General features: G+C 47.4%; 1 protein-coding gene across 2 annotated transcripts in view; it reads left to right on the top strand.

Annotated features, from left to right (window-relative positions):
- Nucleotides 1-7,240, top strand: part of SLC30A5 (solute carrier family 30 member 5) — a 29,466-nt gene extending 22,226 nt beyond the window's left edge. For both annotated transcript variants that reach the window (XM_083152644.1, XM_083152636.1), the window contains 4 exons: nt 806-1,046; nt 1,188-1,414; nt 4,199-4,327; nt 6,189-7,240. In XM_083152644.1, the coding sequence (XP_083008770.1) occupies nt 806-1,046; nt 1,188-1,414; nt 4,199-4,327; nt 6,189-6,359 (768 nt within the window). In that variant the 3' untranslated portion in view covers nt 6,360-7,240. The remainder of the gene's footprint in view (nt 1-805; nt 1,047-1,187; nt 1,415-4,198; nt 4,328-6,188) is intronic.
- Nucleotides 7,241-16,262: the final 9,022 nt, after the last annotated feature.

Below are 16,262 nucleotides of genomic sequence, written 5' to 3' on the forward strand. Positions count from 1 at the left end.
ACCCGCTTAGTGTTCATTGTAGCACCCTGCACTTCTCAAAACCCATGTAGTTCATTCTTCGTGCATGGGGTGTTCTCTTTGCCTTGGTGCTTCAGGTACAATCTGGTTTGTATTTCAATACTGAGGTATGGAACAGAGTGTACTAGAAGTACAACAGCAGATGCCCCATGCAGAAAAGAGGAACTACTCAGCCCCCCCACTCCACCAATTAAAGTAAAAAAAAAAACACTCCACCATGCCTTGCTTGCCGCCACCGCCTCTGAGTGTGCTGCCAGGACCGCAGACCTACTTGTCTGTGTCCCAGCACTCCTTCTGGCTCCTGATGTTAACTAAAGATGACCTTCACAAAATGGCTGCCCCCAACAGCAGACATTTTATAAGGATGCTAGAGGAAACCGTCGCCTCCTCTAGCATCCTCAAAAACGGTCTGCTGTAAGGGGGCGAACATTTTGTGAAGGTCATCTTTCCTTAGCAGCACTGAACAGCAGAAGCCAGAAGGAGCGCTGGGACCGCAGATAAGTAGATGTACAGGTCCCAGCGCTGGCAAGCGGAGGCTTAAGGCAGGTCCCGGTAGCAGTGCAGCGATAGCCCCCGCAGACCCCCGGGCTCACATTTACCCATTGCCTCACCGTGGGATCTGCAGGGCTATTGTTACGCCACTGCTTTGTACTTAATAAATGCTGCCTTGAAGCTGATTGGTTGCTATGGGACAACTTCGCCACTGATCCATAGTTGTTAGACTGTTTTCATCGTTTGATACCTCTCCCCCATCAATACTGACTCCGTTTCTTTTTTCTTGTACCAGCCGGTGTCAGTTGGAGGACTACTTGTCAACCTTGTCGGTATATGTGCCTTTAGTCATGCCCACTCCCACGGCGGTTCCCGAGGAGGAGGATGCCCGTCTCATGACCACGGCCACTCTCACCATGGACATGGCCACAGCCACGGACATGGTCATGGCCACTCACACAGCGACCATGGCCATTCTCACAACCATGGCCATTCTCATGGGTCTGGCGGAGGAGGGATGAATGCTAACATGCGCGGTAAGTGTGTGTATGTGGTAGAGACAAGTAGTGCGCTGTAATGGTAGTATCATTCCTATTGTTGGCAGCATTGTGCGCTAACGTCTACTAACACCGCTTACTTTGTGCTGTGCGGTAGTGACCACTTTTGTATCCATCCAGGTGTGTTCCTGCATGTACTGGCGGACACTTTGGGCAGCGTGGGCGTTATAGTGTCTACCATACTGATTCAGCAGTTCGGCTGGCTCATAGCAGATCCTCTGTGTTCCCTATTTATTGCCGTCCTCATTTTTGGAAGCGTTATCCCCCTGCTGAAAGATGCCTACCAGGTGATCCTCCTCAGAGTGCCTCCTGAGATTGAGAAGGGGATAAATCTTGCCCTTGAGAAGGTGAGAGGTGGTTGGGTCTGTGTTTCATAGACCAGTACTGAGCTGTATGTTACATAACTCGCTTGTGCTTATGCCTTATATACACATACAGCTGCATCACTAGCTCAGCACTTTGCAGAGGCTTCAGTAGGAACCTTAGGGAAAGTGTACACTGTCTGCGGTTCATTTGGAGACTGTACTTGGTGGAGAGAGCTTGGGGAGTTGCTAAGGAAATTGTGACATGGTAGTTAAAGGGGAGAGGATTATTTTAATGTTTCCTCAGACTGATTATAGACAGCAGGGACGTGCAGTCAGGGGAGGCAGTGCATTTATAACTCATATACTGTGTAATAAATATCTTATTTGTATTTTTTTTCTATAAAGTATTAGGTGGGACACTGTTGTGAGGGTTGGAGGCTGCGGGAGCTGTGCCTCCCGCTGACAATTACAAACTATCAGCAGCGGGGGGCGGGGCTAATCACGGGCAGAGAAAGAGGCTGCAAAGCCCATTGAAAAACAATGGGGAAGTGGCACCTAGACATCTGCATCAGTGACAGGGATGTGCCTTCACCCCATATACAAGGCACACCCCTGTCACTGTGACAGATGTGATAGGACAGCGGATTAGGCTGTCACACACTGACAGCCTGTATCCGCTGTCATGGTTGCGGGCAGGGGCGGGTTAAGGAGATCACCTCTGATACATTATACAGCTCCATAGTACCATGTGCTGCCGCGGTGTGCTGAAGTCGGAGTCCAGGAATCTGAATCAATCCCTCCCATAACAGTGAAGTCACTGCTGGCTCAGACAGACAGAAGTGAGAAAGCAGCAGCACTTTGCCGAGGTAGGAGAGCTCTCCCGAGTCCCGGCCAATAGGATCCACTCTGCCCCGCCTGCTCCTCCTCTCTCCCTTCACTGGCTTTTCCCCTCTTCTGTGAGCCAGCCTTGGCTCCAGCAAGCAAAGTATTTCAGCTGTGTCCTGCTCTGTTAAAACTGATCAGTAGCACAGTCTGTCTCTGTCCGTGGTGATTCTCCCTGCATCTGACTGCAGTAAACAGGACAAGGTCAGCCCCTACCCCGTCCCTTATCTCTACAAACTCAGCAGCATTTCTAGGATTGTTCACCCATACAGTACATAATGATTGATGGGGCTATGCTATGATCTGAGGTCTGTGTGTTGGGGCAGAGGGAATGGGTTCCAGAGGGAGCTGCAGTATCTGGAAAGTTTTTAGTGAATCCTTCATCCAGCCATCTCTCACAGATTAGGGGGGGGGGGGGGGGGGGCATTTTCTTCGGTCTATCACACCATCTGAATATAAAATACAATGTGTGTGTGTGTGTGTATACATGTATGTATGTATGTATGTGTGTATATATATATATATATATATATATATATATATATATATACATACAAGCAGTCCATTTCATCACTGCTTCTATATAATATATACCCTGTATTTTACATACCTAGGGGGTAGTCATCAAAGCTCTCACAATTGGGCATTGTGGGGATACTGTCGCTGGAGTTGCTTTATCTGGCTTTGGTGGTGGGACTCAATCGCATTTCAAAAATGGGGCCACAGAGCCTCACCAGTTTCTCACCTCACCGCACGTCGCTGATAGACAGGGATGCAGTGTAGAAGAAATGTGTAGGGGCAGTGGGAACATAGCCACTAAGCAATGATGTCACCTATAACCGCAGATGCTAAGGGAATATGTAGAAGACTGAGAAGCAGAGCAGTGCTGATTGTAATTGTACTGTTAGTGATGAGATTTAGGAAGTGGCTGGGCAGTGCACACTGTTGGGTACAACTGGCCTTTTTCCATTGGTGGAAATGATTGGCTGGAACATCATAAATCATTCATAGCGAGTAATAACAAGAATATCACTCATTGGTAAATCTACCCCCCCCCCCCCCCCTTTTTCTTTTGTGTACTCTCTATCATACTAAAACTACACTGCTTCTTCCTGGTTTAAGCCATCTCCTATATTTATTTCCGATTGCTTAAGAGCTACATCACATGGTAGCTGATATCTTTGTGCCCCAGTGAGGGTGCAGAAGCGACTGTACCTCTGGTCACTCCCTCTATAAGGCCACTTTCCTGCTAGAGTGTTTGAATCACAAACACAACAGCAAAGTGCCATATATGGAATTCCTATACGTGCAGGCGGATGACCTATCATCTACCATATCAAACACTGGATGCGTTTGGGAATATCCCAGGGCACAAGCAGCACGGAGCTTTTTGCCGCCACCCAATTCAATATCAAATTCATTTTATTGAGTTTTCCTGGCTGTAGGAACCTTTTTGAAAGCGCTCTAATAAATAACGAACTAATACACTAGACCAGAGGTTCCCAAACTGTGCGACGTGGCTCTCATGGGTGCCGCAGCCCTGTCAAAGGGGTGCCGCCGCCGCAGCCTGACAGCCGCTTGTCTTTTTTTAATCTGTGTGAGCGGACAGGCAGTGTGATCGAACCCATGACCTCAGTGCTGTGAGGCGGTAATGCTAACCATTACACCGGGTCTTCTCTTTATGTAATACTGGGTCTTCTCTTTAAGGTGTATTCTAGATATAATGTTGTGAAGATGTAGCTTAGGACCCTCTCTTACAGCGTAAGTATGGGGAAGATGTATTCAGCATGGTAAAGTGATAACGTGGAAGGTTATAACGCACCACTTCATCACTTTACCAGGCTTAATTCATCTGCCCCTCTGTATTTAATGTGGACACCTTTTTCATGGGAAACCGCTGTATAAATCTGAATAAAATATATTGGTATAAATGTCTCTTTGCAGATATCTAAGGTGGATGGTCTGATCTCTTACCGGGACCCACATTTTTGGCGCCACTCAGCCTCTATTGTTGCAGGGACTATACATGTTCAAGTGATGTCAGATGTTGTAGAACAATGGACTGTTCAACAGGTAATTATTGTTCTCCACGCGTAACTGTAGAAAGCTGGTGGTGGGAGAAAGCGCGACTTTAGGCCACATTCTTACACCAGTTGGCTTGCTTGTGTATTAAACTAAAACTACAGCTCTGTGAATGCCCTCTGTTCCTTATTATTAATTATAAATACGAGTGGGCATTTTAACAACATCAGTGAAAGATGCTATATGATTAAAATATTACCCCAGCAGGGTTTATTGCTAAAGGGGATAGATAAATGAGGATAAAAAGTTATTGGGCGTCAAAGGGCCCCCAGAGCTGCATCAGGTACGAGTGCCATCAGAGAAACTTTCCGCCACCCCAGAGCTGCGCCAGGTGTATGTGCCAGCAGGGCTCCCCCAGAGCTACATCTGGTATGAGTGCTATCCGAAAACATTTCGCCACCCCAGAGCTGCGCCAGGTGCGAGTGCCAGCAGGGCTCCCCCAGCTCTACATCTGGTACGAGTGCCATCAGAGGACAGTTCCGACACTCCAGAGCTGCGCCAGGTGCGTGTGCCAGCAGGGCTCCCCCAGAGCTGCATCAGGTACGAGTGCCATCAGAGAACATTTCCGCTACCCCAGAGCTGCACCAGGTGTATGTGCCAGCAGGGCTCCCCCAGAGCTACATCTGGTATGAGTGCTATCCGAAAACATTTCACCACCCCAGAGCTGTGCCAGGTGCGAGTGCCAGAAGGGCTCCCCCAGCGCGCTACATCTGGTACGAGTGCCATCAGAGGACATTTCCGCTACCCCAGAGCTGCACCAGGTGCGTGTGCCAGCAGGGCTCCCCCAGAGCTACATCTGGTACGAGTGCCATCAGAGAACATTTCCGCCACCCCAGAGCTGCACCAGGTGCGTGTGCCAGCAGGGCCCCCTCAGAGCTACATCTGGTACGAGTGCCATCAGAGAACATTTCCGCCACCCCAGAGCTGCACCAGGTGCGTGTGCCAGCAAGGCTCCCCAGAGCTACATCTGGTACGAGTGCCATCAGAGAACATTTCCGCCACCCCAGAGCTGCACCAGGTGCGTGTGCCAGCAAGGCTCCCCAGAGCTACATATGGTACGAGTGCCATCAGAGAACATTTCCGCCACCCCGGAGCTGCACCAGATGCGAGTGCCATCAGTGTGTAAACAGCAGTCCTTTGAAACTGTACCGAGTATGAGTCCCAGGATAGTTTCTGTCCTGTCCCTCTTCTCCTTATTTGTGCAGCAATACCAAATGTTCCAGTGTCAGATAGGGGTACAAGCATTAGGTCGACATAAGCATTAGGTCAACATGGGGAAGGTCGACAGTCAAAATGTCAACATGGGGTTTTTCACAATTTTTTTTTTTATGCCGACAGGTAGTATTTCATGCCCTACTATCCACTAGGGCGTTGTAAGAGAATAAAATAATGTGCCGAGCATAGCGAGCGGACGCGGTGCCACGTTTTGGTGTCCATGTAGACTGTGTCGACATTTGTGACAAAAAAAGGTGAAAAACCCCATGTCACCCTTCTGGCTGTCGACCTTCATGTACAGTATGTCAACCTAGTTGCTGCCTATCCAATTATCCATACCCGTCGGATAGAGCCAGGATATTCAGCATGCCTCCCTTCACCTTCCATGGAACTACATATCCCAGCATGCGCTGCCAGTTTGATACTAGTTCATGCTAAAACTGAAGCAGAGCATGCTGGGCTATGTAGTTCCACATCAGCTGGAGGGTCCAATGTTGAATACACCCGAAATAGAGCATAATCAAAATAAACTGGGTGAACTTTACTGTATTGCTCCCCTGTCTGTATGGTTCAACTACAGTATTGTATTATCAACCCAATATCCCCTGGATTTACGTATCCCTTTTTATTCTTAAAGGTCACATCGATACTAAAAGACGCCGGCGTTAATAATCTCACAATACAAGTGGAGAAGGAGGCTTACTTCCAGCACATGTCTGGCCTGAGTACAGGCTTCCATGACGTCTTAGTCATGACCAAGCACACGGACACCATCAAATATTACAAGGACGGGACCTACATCATGTAACCAGCGGTCGGCTCTTCCGCTCAGTATTCTTCCTGCGCACTTAAGAGGAAACAAAGACTTGAACATAATTGTACAGATATCACATGTACAGATCTGGATTTTATACACCAAGTTTATTCTTGTCTATTAGGAAGTTTTTATACAATGTTCAAAGACAACTTGTACCAATCGGTTCCCTATTTTGAAGCTTTGAAAGTTATATATGAAACGTGCGACAGGTCATCTGACCAACAATCCACCATTCCATGTATGTGTACATGTATGTGTAGACCTAGTACATGCATTGCGGATGATGTATGTGCTTATGGGTTGCACACTAGAGAAAACATTTTTAATATAAAGGAGTGGACTGAATCTGGGACATTTTATGTGTTTAATATATGGGATCTAATATATTTTATTTCTTTTTATTATTTCTTTTCATTGTGCCTTTCAGCAAATACCTGTAAATTATTCACAAATCTACCTATGGTTTATACCAGGTTTACTTGAAAACCTGCCAATCTTGTCCTGGACTGCAATCCTCAATGGCTTTTGGAGCATGCTGGGAGTTGTGGTTCAGCATCTTGTCCGGTTGTCTACTCCAAGTGTACTCCCTTTTTGTAGCGTGACGGACTGAACGACACAACACAAGTGGACATAGGAAGATAGAATAAAACCTTTTTACCAGTTTGCATTGTCTGTAATAAACAGAATAAAATGGTCTATTTCTGTCGCTCTATAGACTCTCCCATGTAATAAGACACCTCTGTGACACATGAAAGGACCAATATCGCACTTTGGGGTACCTGTTTATATAGAAGGCTGAACTTTAAAGGAAAAAAAAAACTAGGCTTTATTTTTCTATAACTGTTCAATAAAACACACTGGCATCATTTATACTCTGGGGGTCTTCTTTCTCATCACCTTAGATGCAACCAATAGGATTGAGAGTTGTACCTTGGCCAAACAACGTTATATTCCTTAGCATTCATCTTCTAACAAAACAAACTGAAATAACGGATTTGTAAGTTTGATCTACATTTACAATCTCAGAACTGATTGTCACAGGTTTAATTTGAGCGTTGTTAAATTTGGTTGTGTGGCACATATTCAGTCATGAATGCAAATATGTTGTTAAATCTTGGTGCTAGGCAATCTAAATGGATTTATTGTGGAACAGCATGACATGCATACGTTGTTGGGACTTGTATTTTTCACAAAAGCTAAAGTGCCACAGGTTTCTAAAGCTTTCTCTATGTAAGTACAGTTTGAGTATCCCCTATCCGTGCATCCCGTATCCGAATTATTCCAATAACCGTGTTTTTTTTTGAACAATTCAATTTTTTTTTTGTTTGTTTCTAAACACCCCCCCCCCCCCACACACACACACACACACACACACTTTTTTTTATACTTGCCAAGTCCCCCAGCGTCTATGGCAGGCCTTCAGCATCCTCTCTGGCGTCTCCAGCGGTCCCAGGAGTGCTTTGCGTGAGTGCCGGTACGTCACTGGTGCGCCTGGGAACTCGCGCAAAGCTCTCCTGGGACCGCCGGAGACTGTGATGAATGCCTGCTGTGGACACCGAGGGACCACCGGGCACCACCAGGGGACAGGTAAGTATGCCTAAAACAATTTTATTCCAAAAACCGGAAAATTCCCTTATCCAGAGATGCTTGTGGTCCCAAGCATTTCGGATAAGGGATGCTCCACCTGTATTTTAAACCTGTCATTTGCAGGTGTTGTATCGTTACTTGTGTGAGTGTGTGTGTGTGTGTGTGTCCTGTTCAGTTTCTCCTGCCCCTATTTGGCTGTCTCCCCACTCTCTCTTTCTCCACACTATCATTTTCTTGTGCTCTCTTCCCAGTCTGACATTCTCTTATTCTACCCTAGTTCCTCGCACCCCCTTTTCTCCCTATCTCTCTACTCCTATCCTTTGCCTAATATGACTTTACTATCCCAACGTTTCACATTTCTCTATCTCTTTTTGGGCCAGATGTATCAAGCTTCAAAAAGTGATAAATTGGAGAGTGATAAACAACCAGTCAATCAGCTCCTACCTGCCATGTTACAGGCTGGGTTTGAAAAAGAACAGTTAGGAGCTGATTGGCCGGTTGTTTAGCACTCTCTTATTTATCACTTTTTGAAGTTAGATACATCTGGCACTAAATCTGTCCCTCCATCTTCCTCTCCTTTTGCCACATATTTTACTCTATCCTGCTTTTTTCTGTCTTCACTGTGCTTTGCTTCGCTTCCAATGTAATCATAGATCTCAGTTCTGGACGATATATTGGGTTCTAATTTTTTCTATTCAGGTTGTGGATAATACCAGTGTATCAGGGGGTGTGTCAGGGAGGGAGGCAGTCTGTCAGGAGTCACTGTCTGGCTGCCTTGATGTAGGGATGTGAATGCTGGTTAGCTACAGAAGAGGCTGTTCTGTCTGAGCAGTTGCTGGTGAGAGTTCTCTATAGAGTATTATACAATATGTATAATAGTCTTCTTGTTTAAAAAAAAGTCTTGGTGATATTTAATTTTTTTGCACAGTTTTTATTATGATAAACAATCCCAAATATTTTAGCTACTTTATTTATATGGTCAATATCGTGTATATCATTTATTTAATAATAAAGATTTTGTCCTATAAATAATAATGGAAGAACCATGTACTCTGCCGTGATATAAAATACAAAAAATCTGATTGATTTAGTCCTCCAAGTGGGTGACACTGGGAACAGGTTTGAGTGCAAAGTGAATTTGTCAAAATAGGTGTGAAAATTGACAAGCAAACATAGGCCCTTATTCTGGTTGGTGCGGCCGGAGCCGCACACGGTGCTCCGGCCGCACAAACCAATCCCCGCCCACCCTACGGATCGCCACGGCCGTCCGTACACGGACGGCTGGCGATCCGCATAAAAATGGTGGAGGCGTACGCCTCCACCATGGTGGGAGCTGCCCCCTGCATTCGATGGTCGTCGACCATCGAAGGCAGGTCCGCACGCCCCAGCAGCTCCCGCAAGCTGAGACCACACGGACAATCGTCCGTGTGATAGCTTGCATGGGGGCTGAGAGCTGACATCCGGCGACGTCAGCTTTCCGCCCCCATGAGTTGCGTCATGCCCTCATTACCATGCATACGCCCTGCGTTTGCATGGGAACGCCCATGAAACGCGGGGCGTACACATAGGGAAATGAGGGTATGAAGCCCCTCACGCCCCTATACGCCCCCTTTGCGGCGGACGAAATCCGTCTGCGGCGAAGGGGGCTGCACATGCGCAGATTGACCTCTGCGCATGTGCAGAATAAAAACATCGGCGGTACGGCCGCACGCGGGCCGTACCGTCCGAATTAGAATAAGGGCCATAGTGATGACTAGTACAAGAAGTACCATAGCGGTATCTTCACAGATGGACCTTTGTTCAGGATGCTAGGTTAATACCGAGAATGCAGTGACTGCTCTCCAGTGGTCACTGTGTACCATAGAGATGGTTGTTTGTATATATAAAACCTCTCCCTCATTCCTAGCAGGTTGGAAACTCCCAGAGACAATGGGCGGTATTCAATGAGAATACCTGCGAGGTGCAGCAAATCCTTTTTAGGATTCGCTGCACATTCGCCACGTTCCGGAGCCGGCGGGCTCTGGTATTCAACGTGTCAGGGGCTCGCTGCCCCTGACTGGCGAATATAAGCTCCTGCGGCGAATGTCGCAGGGAGCCTGAGGATGGTGGCAGGCAGAGAGATGGAAGTCTCTCTGCCTGCCCCAGAACGTTTGTGGGGGGGAGGTGGGCTCCCCGGGTGCCAGGCAGCACAGGCTGCCCCCCGGGGGTGCCAGCAGGGGACCGTATATTCACTATACCCGATCGTAACGATCGGGTGCAGTGAATATATGAATATGTAATAAGCGGCTCGGCTCCGGCGCCCCCTGCTGGCTGCTGTGTAAAAAAAAAAATATATATATTTTTTTTTTATTAAATATATATTCATGTGCTTACAGCACATGAATAAAAATAGCATGCCCCTCCTCAGAATAAAATTCCTGATTTTTTTACACCAAATGTAAAAAACAAAACACTTTATTTTAAAAGTTCACATTCCACTTCTCCATAAAAAGATAGCAATTGCTACTCGGTGAATCATGGCGAAAAAAACCTTTAAATGTATTCGCCATGTGGTCATTGAATAGGTCATCAAAAATTCGCCAAACAGCACAAATTCGCCATAAAAACATGGCGAATCAGTCTCATATAATACCGCCCAATGGAGTGGCCGGTCTCTGTGCTACAAAACCTGAAGGGTCAACTGTACAGCAGCACCTGTGTGGTTCATTGCAAAATCCAAGTGTGACCGCTGCTCTTCCAATGGAGCTCTGCTGCCTAGTTAAAATTGGATATTTACCAGGAGCCCTGCTAATAAAGGACAGGATGGTTCCCACCTGGGGATTGGTACTAAATCCCAGCGTTCAGAATCCCGGACGCTGAAATCCCGACAAGGGGGGGGGGTGGCGGCGTGGATCCCCTCCTTGCGGGCTCACTGCACTCGCCATGCAGCGGGCCCCATGCTTCGCTACGCTCGGCACACTAATGCTGTGTACGCACGGGGGAGATATATTGTTCAGCCATATATTGCTGAGCAATATATTGCTCAGTTTCTACTTTACATCAGTGACCAGAGATGGTCGCTGATGAAAAATAAACTGACGGGGGAGCCTGGCAGTGGTAATCAGCTGGTCGCAGGAGCATGTTCCTGTGACCAGCGATCACCACAGGGGCAAAAACGGGAGCGCGCACCCGGCGATATATCGCCGGTGCACACTCCCATTGCGGGCAATATGGTCGCTCAGCGACCATATTTCCCTCGATTTTGCACAAAATCGCCCCTGTGTGTACGCACCTTAAGAAAGTTTTGGGATTTTGAACGCCGGGATTCTAACTGCATCCCTCCACCTGGTACCATCCAGCCTGTGCTGCAGCAAGCACTGATCTGGATCTCGTGCGTCTGACCTTGACCCACCAGCCATGGTCACCCAGCGTAGCTGGAGCCCCGGCAATGCATTGCAGGCTCAGATCCCTGTAGACTGGCTGACTATCTATGTAACTCTGTACGTTGCGTGGTTATACACATATACACACACACCATAATTTGATTCCCCTTTTGTGTGAGAAGGCCGACACCAAACTCCAACTTGTCTCTGGGGCCCTTATTCTGATCGGTGCGGCCCGATCAGAAATATGCGGTGATGTCCGTCTTGGCGAATCCCCGCCTTCCATACGGATCGCCACCGCCGTCCGTATGCGGATATGTGGCGGTCCGCATGAATGTGGACGGGGATACGCCTCCTCCATGGTGGGAGCAGCCCCTGCATTCGATGGTCGCCGAACATCGAATGCAGGGCCGCACGCTCCACCAGGTCCCGCAACACAAGACCACACGGACACTTGTCCGTGTGAAATCTTGTATGGGGGCGGGCAGCTGACATCCGGCGATGTCAGATGCCCGCCCCGTACCCACGCGTCACGGCCTCATTACCATGCATACGCCCCGCGTTTGCATGGGAACGCCCATGAAACGCGGGGCGTATGCATAGGGTAATGAGGATAAGTAGCCCCTCACGCCCCTCGTGCGGCGTATAAAGAATCCATGCGGCGAAATCGCCTGCACATGCGCAGAGTGACCTCTGCACATGCGCAGACGATAAACATCGGCGGCCCGTACGCAAGCGGGAATATCCGCACCGATCAGAATAAGGCCCTGGGTGACTTGGAAGAACTTAAGCCCCCATACACACTAGACGATATAGTATAAGATATCACTCAGAAGGGCACCTCTGAGCGATATCTTATACTATTTTGTCTAGTGTGTAAACTGGATATTATCAAGGATGCGCACTCCCGTGCATCTTTAACGACTCCCTCCCTCATCCTGCATGTTCTGAGGAAGGTTCTCCTTAATGATGGAATCGGCAAGTGAGTATGCACTTTTAAGGCCGGGTCCTTGCCACTGCCAGTACTGGTTTTGGCAAGTGCGTATGGTTTATTCCACCTCTGAATCCCAATAAGGTCATGGGAAGTTGTGGAAGGCTCATCTCCCAATGTCATAGAGGGGGGTGTGGTATGGGACTCAGACAGTCGGGATCCTGACAGTCATTATCCCGACAGCATGGCGAGCGCAAAAAAGCCCCTTGCGGGCTCGCTACGCGAGCCACCTATTCTATTCTCCCTCTATTGGGGTCATGGACCCCCACGAGGGAAAATAGCGGGCGGCCGTCGGGCACCTGGCTGTCGGCATTTTGACAGTCGGGATCCCGACGACGGGTAAACGACTGTCGGGATCCCGACTGTCGGGAACCCGTCCGGCACCCATGCAGGGCAGGGCAGGTCTTCCTTCCCCTCCTCAGGCATCGCCTCCCTAGCTTACCTGTAAATATACTATGTTCATGCTGGAGTACTAAAACAGCCGGATTACTCAGGAAACGACACGCTGCCTGTATGCGACTGCTGGGATTACAGGGGACCTCCAAACCTATCTATAGTATTACACTGTCAGATTTACTAATAACACTAGTTTTAGAATATCTGCTGATATTTCATTACAGAAAGTTGCTGGTTTTTTAATCATTTATGTTTGACCTATACAATAAAAGTGACGTTGTTTTTTGACTAGTCCCGAAAAACCAGCACTGTCTGTAAACACTTACTGTAGATAGAAGGAGGTAGACCTTATGCAGAGGCAGGATTTCACAGAGGCTTACACCTTCCCAGCTAAACATTAATGCTCTGCCATGATCAAAGTTGTACCATAACCGTCTTCCATGTGACAGGAAATCATACATATTATTGTCATTATATTTCATTTCCATGTGTGAGAAAGGTTCCGCAGTGTCATACGTACAGTAGGATAGAATATACATAATACAAAGGTATTTGAACCGCAAAGAAATAGACAAATTCACAACAATACAAGTACCTACTATATAATTACATTAAATCCACATTAATGATGTGGTCGAAAGGTCAACAAGCAAAAGGTCAAAAGTCAATAGGTCGACCACTAATGGTTGACACATGAAAAAAGGTCAACGTGGGTTTTTCTTTTTTTTTTTTTTAATGACTTGTTCACATTTTACCATCCCATAGAGGGAGACATCGTGCCCAAAGCTTGGCTAGGGCAGCGGGCCATGCGTGGGGATGCCATACACTTATGATCCGATTTAGTCTATTATATTCTCCCTCTATGGGATGGTAAAATGTGAACAAGTCATTTAAAAAAAAAATGAAAAACTCACGTTGACCTTTTTTCATGTGTCAACCATAGTGGTCGACCTAATGACTTTTGACCTTTTGCTTGTCGACCTTTTGGCTACATCATTAATGTGGATTTAATGAGCCGGGCCTGGTTCCAAAAATACAGGGGACAAAAAGTGTAGGGGCCCCCGTATTTCTGGAACCAGCCCCAGACTCTTAGACTGCTCCTGGTTCCAAAAACCGGAGGATGATACACTAAAATAAAGTTTTACTTTTCTCTGTGTCTGTGGAGTTTTTTTTTACATTCTTTTTACACGTGGACTACAAGTCCAAGGGGCCCATTAATGCAGCGCATGCTGGAACTTGTGGTTCACCAAGTCCCAGCATGCGGGGACGCCTGCTGGGACTTGTAGTTCATCTGTAAAAAGCAATGGTATTTTTACACTTTAACGCGTATCAGCCCACGGACACCGGGGGCAACCCCGTGCTTCAGCCCTGGATGGGTGAAGCCTGGGGGGGGGCCCCTACTCCCCCAGGTACCCCATCCACGGCTGACTAGCTACAGTGAGCATGATACCGCTGGGAGACCTTATGTAAAAAGTGTCCCCAGTGCATGACACCATGGGCTGTTGGAGTCTGGTGCTGGTTTCAAAATATGGGGGACCCCCAGATTTTTTGTCCCCCGTATTTTTGGAACCAGGACCGGTCCAAGAGTCCGGGGCTGGTTTCAGAAATACGGAGAGGGACCCCTACGCTTTTTGTCCCCCATATTTTTGGATCCAGGTCTGGCTCAATGAGCCTGGGGCTAGTTATGCTCAGAAGGGGGAAACCCACACCATTATTTTTTTATATACTTTTACACATTTTTCAAGACAGAACCATGCACAGATCTTAATGATCTGTTCATGGTTCTATCAAATTCAATTTCAGAACCTGGTCTATTTATTTGGCGATTTTTAGTAACGTTTACCAAAAAACCCATCCCATTAAATTTGCGAATTGTATACTTTATAATGGGAAAACATCTGGATGCGATTTGAAGTGTTACTAAAAATCACCAGGTTAGAATGTGCGAATTCGCAGAAAAAGTGCATCCCATTAAATCTCACCCACAGTGTATATTCTCCTGTCATGTAATGTGACAATGTTGATACATGGGCAGATTTATAATTCTAGAAAAGTGAGAAAATCAAACTTCTTAATCGCCTTGGATTTCCCTTCACCTTTCAGAAAAGAATATACTCCATCCAACATGTGAGGTTGCAAAAGATTAGTTACAGTAGTTACAGATTATGTATATACATCAGGGTTGCCCACCCTCCCAGAATGGCCGGGAGGATCCCGAAAATCGGGTCCCCCTCCCGGCCCCCCAAAAAGGTGGGCAACCCTCCCGGATTCCAGCGGACCCCCTTCCGCCCCTCATGTACCTGGTGGCAGAAGCTTTAAATTGGCGGCTTTTCGGCGGAAGGGGGTGGGGCTAAATATGCAAACTGTGCACATTTGGCCCCGCCCCTCATCGGAGACCCGCACATTGCAGTATTTGCATTACGGGGGGCAGGGTCTCCATCAGGCCACGCCCCCAGAAGTGATGCTGACAGTCTCCTCTCTGGGGTTCTCCCGCAGAGGAGACTGTAAAAGTAGGCAACCCTGATATACATACAGTTAAACATACAGTCGGAAGAGACCAAGGAAGCAAGTTTCTCATGCTTAAACTAAAGATAAAAAGTTGCTATGGGAACCATTATTCTGGTTGACTCTCAAGGCTGCGAGCACCCGGTAAATAATCTATTCGCTGTGGCCGCTTGCACACAGCGGCTGCACAAACACATAAATGACTATGCACATGCGCAGTCGTGAAAAATCGCTCCCCTGCGAGTACAGCCAGAGGAGTGTGGAAATTACAATAACCCCTACAGTCCCTAGGTCAACCGTATATAGTTCAACATACACTCGATCAACCACGAAGGGCCGACAGGGATAAGGTTGACGTCAGTTTTAAAAAAAATTCACTCAAGCACAGGTGGTATTTCATACCCTACCATCCGCTAGGGCACAGGTTCTCAAACTCGGTCCGCTGGGCCCCACGCAGTGCATGTATTGCAGGTCTCCTCATAGAATAGCAAGTGAAATAATTAGCTCCACCGGTGGATTTGTTTCAATGTGTCAGTGAGTAATGAGCGCACCTGTGCACCTGCCGGGTGACCTGGAAAACGTAAACTGTGTGTGGTACTAAGGACCGAGTTTGAGAACCAGTGCACTAGGGCATTGAGACAGAATAGTGTGCCGAGTGCAGCATGGAAAAACTCAAGTCGACATTGACCTGTCAACCTATTCCATGTGTCCACCTAAGCCCTGTTGACTTATTGTATGTCGACATACCTCCCAACATGACCCTCTCCAGGAGGGACACTTTGCTCTGCTCCTGCACATTCCCCGGTAATGTATGATTGCTGTCACCTGTTAACAGGTACATTGACAAGAAAGGTGCTTCCCCACAGATGATGGCAATCATACATTAAGAGTGAAATTCAGAAACAGAGCATTGTGTCCCTCCTGGAGAGGGTTATGTTGGGAGGTATGTGTCGACCTTCATATTGTCAACACATTCGGTTTGCCGCATTGAATTTGCTGTGTACCCGACATTTTCAGGATTATCCAAAATGTTATCTCTAATTGTTTAAATTC

The sequence above is a fragment of the Crinia signifera genome, chromosome 1 (assembly GCF_055691185.1).
Source record: "Crinia signifera chromosome 1, ASM5569118v1, whole genome shotgun sequence".
Lineage (NCBI taxonomy): Eukaryota > Metazoa > Chordata > Amphibia > Anura > Myobatrachidae > Crinia > Crinia signifera.